A 6836-nucleotide genomic window follows, 5' to 3' on the forward strand; every position below is an offset into this window, starting at 1 on the left:
AAAAAAAAAAAAGCTTATGAGTGGCCATTGGTCATAAGATGTAACCATTGGGCTCTCCTTGTCCAGAGCAAAGAAGAGTGAAGAAAATCAAAGACACAATTAGTCCATGGAACTAGCGGACCATGGGAACCCCAGCCTATAAAACCCTGAGACCAGAGAAGTAGATGGCACCTGGCTACCACTGCTAACCACTCTGAAAGTGATCAAAATTGGAGATTTTGGACAAAGTGGGAGAAAAATGTGGAACAAAACTTAAAATCATAAAGAAGACCAGGCTTACTGGTCTGATAGAGACTAGTAAAACTCCCATCACCATGGTCCCTAGTCACTCTTTTGGCTTAAACTTACTCCCCTGGCTTAACCTTCAGCCAAACAATAGACAGGACTTCATGGTCAATAATTACACCAGGGCGGTGCGCTCCTTAGAACAGTCAACCATGGGAAATCAGAAAGGCAGCATTTGCGCAGAGAGATACTGCTGTCATTGTTGTTGTTACGTGCCGTCGAGTTGGACCCAACTCATAGCGAACCCCTCCTTGGCTTTCTGAGGCAGTATCACTACATAAGTAGATTGCCCCCATCTTCCTTCCTAGGAGTGGCTGGTGGGTTTGAACAGCCAGCCCTCTGGTTAGCAGTCAAGTGCCTTAGGCACTAAGCTACCAGAGCTCCTAGAGAGAAACTAAGAAGGCAGAAATGCATAGGAAAGGACACAGGGAAAAGGTAACCACAGGGAGGATATGGGAAAAGTGTTGTTACACTGTTGGGATTGCAATCCATGGCATGAAACAAAATGTGTTATGAGTTGTTGAATGGAAAACTGATTTGCTTTGTAAACCTTCACCCAAATGACAATAAAAAGTTGGGGGGGGCGGACTTTGCAAGCAGTCATCTAAGAAGTTATCTACTGGTCTGTTTCTATCTGAAGAGAATAAAGAAAACTGAAGACTCAAGGAAGCAGTTAGTCCAAAGGACAAGGCCCACATGAACCACAGCCTCCTTTAACCTGAGACCAGAACTAGATGGTATCTGGCTAATATTAGTGACCACTCTGACCAGGACCACAACAGAAGGTCCCACTGGAATGGGTAAAAAATATAGAACGAAATTCAAATTCAAAAGAAAAACAAAAAGACCAGTTTTATGGGTCTTAAAAGAGTTCGGAGGATCCTCAGAGTCTATTGCCCTAAGATAACATTCTAACTTGAAACTAGAGACAATCCCTGAGGCCACCTGTCAGCCAAAAAACGCACAGGACTACAAAATAAATAATACCTATGAGAAATGTACTCCATAGAAAAATCAACTACAGGGACCAAAAACACAACTCTGGCCAAAAATAAAAATGAGAAGACTGAGAGTGAAAGGGAAACCGAAGGATACGAAGCAGAGAACCCAGGGAAGAGTCAGGAGAGTGCTGATACATTGCAGGGGTTGCAACCAATGTCACTGAACAATTTGTGCACGAATTATTGCTTGGAAGACTATTTTGCTATGTAGTTTTACCTAAGTCACAAAATGTTCAAAAAAATTAAAAGCTTTTGTGCTTCAAAAAACACAAATGAGAAAGTGAAAACACAACCTACACAATGTGAGAACGTATTTTCAAATATTTCAGACACAGAAATGTCTTTATTCTACAGTAAGGACTAAAAAGAGAATATTCTACACAACCCAGAATTATATTATAAAAGGATTCAAAAGTCTACGAAACAATTACTTTTTGTTGATTCACAATGTGCTTCAGAATTCTGTATTAACCCTGAAGGCTTCATTCATTTTAAGCCTCTAAACAGAGCTCTGGTAGCATAGTGCCTAAGGCACTTCACTGCTAACCAGAAGACTGGCGGTTCAAACCCACCAGCCACTCCTAGGAAGGAAGGTTGGGCAATCTACTTCCATAGTGATTGATACTAACTCGGAAACCCAAGGAGAAGTCACCATGAATCGGATACGACTTGACAACAGTGGTTTGTTTTTTTTTTTAAACGGAGTTTAGGTAAGAAGCATTCACAAAAATAAAGTTTAACTACCATAACAGAGGAAAATTTTATCATTGTCAATAGCTAATAATTATTAATTACTTCAAGCAGCCTTTAAAAATGTACCAAACACTTAATACAACAACTCTATTATTTTACAACAAGAAATCTTTAATGAATCCTTTTCCTTAAGCAACAAGTAGGCCCACACTAAAGGCAAAGTCATCTGGGAGTCCCATAAGACTTTTCATAACCTTCCAAGTAAAAAACATAATACAAAAAAAAAAAAAAAAGTTTGTCTGTAGCAGCTCTTCTAGTATCTTAACCGCGAGTGAAAAATCAGAAGCCCAGAAACAAAAAAGAAAAAATCCAACTTCTGTCTTTGAGAAAAATTTACTACAGGTTATCATAAAAGGATAGAGTTGTTTAATTCTTAATGTATCAGATAAAAATCTCAGGTTATATTTCCATGGAACTCTGAAGCTTAAATTTAGAAATGCCAAACTTAAAATGAAGGTGCCTGGGTGGTACAGCTGCTAACTGAAAGGTCAGCAGTTCATACCTACCAACCACTCCAAGGGAAAGATGCGGCAGTCTGCTTCTGTAAAGATTTACAGCCTTGGAAACCCTATGGCACAGTTCTACTTGTCCTATAGAGTTGCTAGGAATCAGAATCAACTCAATGGCAATGGGTTGTTTTTTTTAAAAAAAAAAACTTAAAATGTTAGTATTATTTGATGTCACTAAAGATTCTTTAAATATCACATGCAATTAATAAGTATTTATACAACACTATCGATCCAAATATGATATATCCTAATCATACCATCTCAGAGAGGGTGGTGGGATGAGTCTTAGATATGGACAAACAATAGCAAATCTGCCAAGTTACCCAAGGAACACTACACTCTGATAATGCTGCCTTAATAAAAACAGAAGGAAGTTATGTTAAACACAACCCTGATATGGGTTTATATTAAATTTTTCATTATGTAACATTATATCAGCTCCTTAACCAAGAAAACAAAGTCTCTGCCTGGATTGTTGAGCATCAAAGCAGTATGGGATAAAGGAAGAAAATCGAAATTTTAGTCCTAGCTATAATTTCAGTTTGTTGTTGTTGTTATTTGCCATCGAGTAGGCCCTGACTCATAGCGACCCCTCCTTGGGTTTCCGAGGCAGTATCACTACGGAAGCAGGAATGCCCAACCTTCCTTCCAAGGAGTGGCTGGTGGGTTTGAACCGCCAGCCTTCTGGTTAGCAGTCAAGTGCCTTAGGCACTATGCTACCAGAGTTCCTAATTTCAGTTTAGGAAGCTGTAAGAGCTCTTCTTGCTCTAAAATGCTACTCGGTGTATAAAACTAAAGGAAATAGCCCAAATGCTTTTACAGTTTTTAGGCCTCTCCCTAATTTCTATCATGCAAAACTACAGTTTAAGAAAATTCAGATAAAAATTTAAATGTATCAGAAATAGTAATCAAAACCAGCTTTCTCCACTTGAATTTATGATGCAGGAGTTGCTCTCAATGGCCTGAGGCATAGTCAATATACTAAGAAAGCCTGGGGTACACGTTTTATTCCAGGAGTTTAGTGGTAAGTCATGGAAAATAGATGCCTACTCTAGGCATCTCCATAACTTACCACTAAACTAGGCAGGGCTCTTAAGTATCCTATTTCATCAATTTTAATATGCGTATTTTCCCCATATTTAAACCTCCCTTTACTTGACACATTTCTTATGCTTGATGGCGTCATGTTTTGTCAGGACCACCACTGTTTTTTGATGAAATATATTAATTCCTTGGACTGTTCCTCTTGAAAATGCTCCCAATTTGGCCCACATCTAATTGTTTGCATAGCCAAAAGACATGCTTAATTCTTCTATAAAACATAAAGGACCTTGAAAGAAAAATAACTTAACCAGCAACTGGCCTCAGGCTCAAATACATCATTAATCAAGATTCTCAAAATCCCAAATCAAACAAAACAAAACATAAAGTACCAGCTAGGAAAAAATTCTATGTCACAGACATCTGAGCAGATGAAGTAATCTGGAAATTTTATCTTGAATTTTCTGTCACTTAAATTTATGAAAATACTCCTCAAATGCACTACTTATTTTCAAAGTCTGTAAATTAAATTTGAGTTCTCCGAATACCATAATTGTCTCCTCTTTGGCTAAGCACTAACGTGAATCTTTCCAATGAATTAAAGGCTCAAAATTAAAGGAAAAAGAAAAATGATTTGCATATTAAGTAGTGTACAGTAAAGCTATACACTGAGGTGTACACTAACGTCTGAGGTCAGAAGCTAAAGGTTTGGGGTATCTTCAGCCAGCTTTATAATCCTGAGAAAAAGTTTCAATTGATCTGAGCATCGGTTTCCTCAGTTAATATGAGTATATTAGCAACCATATTATCTTATTCAACAAATACTTTTGGAATGCTTACTAGATACAAGCAATCTTTTACAGAAAGGACTCATTAAGAAGTGACCATTATGCACCACCTTTGTAAGAGAATACTGAAATTCTGTCTGAATATGGCACTACTACCTGAATTAAAACACCAACTCCCACAAGTTTAAAACTCCACACACTGGAATGAAATCTAATTAAGTAATTTCCTAAAGCCGGGCCAAAAGAAATGTATGAAAGGATCTTGCTCACGTAAATCGCAATTCAAAACCGTGCCGTTTCCCACTGACAAAACTGACTTTCTGAGAATCTGAAAAAACTCCAGGCCAACGAAAATTTTAACATGGAAGTGAAAGCAAGGTGTCCAACTCAGACCCAAGACAAGGGAAAAAAGTGAGTTGAGGGCCATAGGAAGCTCATCAGAGGTCCAAACTTGCTCTCCTCTCTCTGCACATGAATTGAACAACTTTTCCAGCACCCGGGTCTCTCGACTCCAGCTGTGGCAGCTGCTCACTTCCGGCAGAGGGGTTCCCTCAGGCGAGGGAGCACATCCCACAGCAAACTAGCATGTTAACTAGGGAGCGAGCGGACTGGGGGCGGGGAACAGGCACACTCTTACTATGGTGTTTCCTTCGGAGAACGCAAGAAGTGGGGAGTGCGGTGAGAGCGCCCCTTGGAACATAGATTGCAGCAGGGTGCTGACCCGGGAGTGGGTTGCAGTCATGCGGCCACGACGACAGCCAGTCTCGCCGCCGCGGACCCCAAGGCTGGCATGGAGGTACAAACCGGGCCTCGCCGAGTGGCAGGCGGGAAACGGGGTGGCGGGAAGACGCCACACGAGGCCCGCGAATTTGCCCTGCTTGCGGCGGGCTCCGCGGTCTCCACAAAGAGTCCTCTGCCTCCCAGAAAGAGGGGTGAAGGCTGAAGAGGCCCCCACACACAGAAACCTGTTCGCCTCCCTACCCCCACCCCTGGCCGCTCTCTGCGGGCTCCGCGCCCGACAGCGGCGCGGAGGAGGCGGGGGCCAGCGGCTCGGCCGCGGGGAGCTGACGCCCTCCCCGACGCCGGGAGCTTGGTGAGCGCAGAAACCTCGACACGCAAACAAAATCAACAAAGCACCTGCTCCCGAGGAGAAAACATTCCACAGGCCCCAACCAGGGACTCTCCGACACACCGCTGCCCGGGCCGCAGGGCTGCGCTGAAGGGCTGGGAGTGGGGGCCCGGAAGGGCCCCGCGCGGTGGCTCCACGGGTCCACAGTCTCACCTCCACCGGAAGGTGACAAGGTAAGACCCCTCTGCGCCAGAGACTGACCTTGGAGTCTCCGTTGCACAGAGCCATCGAGGAAAGGACCGCGGCGGCGGTTGCAGCGGCGAGAGTATGAGACGGGGCGAGAGGAAGCCGGCAGGGTTGGCGCCGAAGCCAGGGCTGAGAGGGAGGCCTGGTCGAGGAGAGGTCGGGCGTGGAACGGAGCGGGCCGCCTGCGAAGCGGCAAATCGAGCTGTAACCGCGGAGCGCGGGCCCCAACGCCGCGGGAGAGGAGACCAGCAGCGCGCACGCTGCCCCCGCCTCCTGCTTCCGCCCCTGCCGGCCACTGGGAGGAGCCCAAGCCCGCTCCGCGAGGCAGCGCGGCCGCGGACAACCCCCGCCACCACTGCCAAACATACCCGCCTTCTGGAGGAGGGGCCCGCGGACGTCCTGCTCCGCCTTCAGGCCCGCCTCCTCCGCCGAGGCCCGCCCCCTAGAGAAGGAACCTGGCCAGTCCCGCCTCCGGCATGTCAGCTCTTACGGAAGAGGGCCCTACGGCGCTCCAAGCGGCTTGGCTTAGCCCGCCCCAGCCCCGGCATCCCGCCCTCAAGTGGAGGGGCACGCGGTGCCTGTCCCCGCCCTACCGCCCAGAAGGAACGAGCTCGCTATTGGCAGTCCTGGCTGCTGCATTGAGAGGCTGGCGGCGCTAAGGAGGGCCTCTTGATTGCTGGGCGCTGGGGAACTCTTAGCCGGTGGCGTGGCTTTGCCAGACGTGGGATGCCAAAGTTGCTTTCAAGAGTTTGGTAGTCATAATTAAAGGGGATTCCTTGTGGCATTTGATCGCTTAGGTCCCTCAGAAATTTTACAGCTACCTCAAAAATTTTACAACCGGTGAATTTCAAAAAAGTACAGGTTTGGAAGCAGCAATCTGGTGGGAAGCTGGCCAGGGACTGGTCCTGAAGCTGTTTACACAGTGTTTATTTCTGTTATTTGGGCAAGGGGGTACACAGTCTCTCCAGCCTTTTGGCGTTCTATAAAGACGAGGTTTTACATTAAATATGGTCACCTGAAGGTCTAAATCGAGGAAGAAAGCATACAAAATGTGTTTATAAATAATAACAATTGGCCTGGCTTCCAGTTTAAAAAAAAGTTAAAAAATATTTTTATATATTACAGCTACCATTTGCTGCGCTCA

General features: G+C 45.0%; 1 protein-coding gene across 1 annotated transcript in view; it reads right to left on the reverse strand.

The window, feature by feature from the left end:
• Nucleotides 1-6058, reverse strand: part of GMPS (guanine monophosphate synthase) — a 136891-nt gene extending 130833 nt beyond the window's left edge. The window contains exon 1 of the mRNA XM_042781344.1: nucleotides 5015-6058. Within this exon, the coding sequence (XP_042637278.1) occupies nucleotides 5015-6058 (1044 nt within the window). The remainder of the gene's footprint in view (nucleotides 1-5014) is intronic.
• Between the last annotated feature and the right edge of the window lie 778 nt (nucleotides 6059-6836).

The sequence above is a fragment of the Orycteropus afer genome, unplaced genomic scaffold (assembly GCF_000298275.1).
Source record: "Orycteropus afer afer isolate SDZICR_OR568_19922 unplaced genomic scaffold, OryAfe1.0 scaffold00109, whole genome shotgun sequence".
NCBI lineage: Eukaryota > Metazoa > Chordata > Mammalia > Tubulidentata > Orycteropodidae > Orycteropus > Orycteropus afer.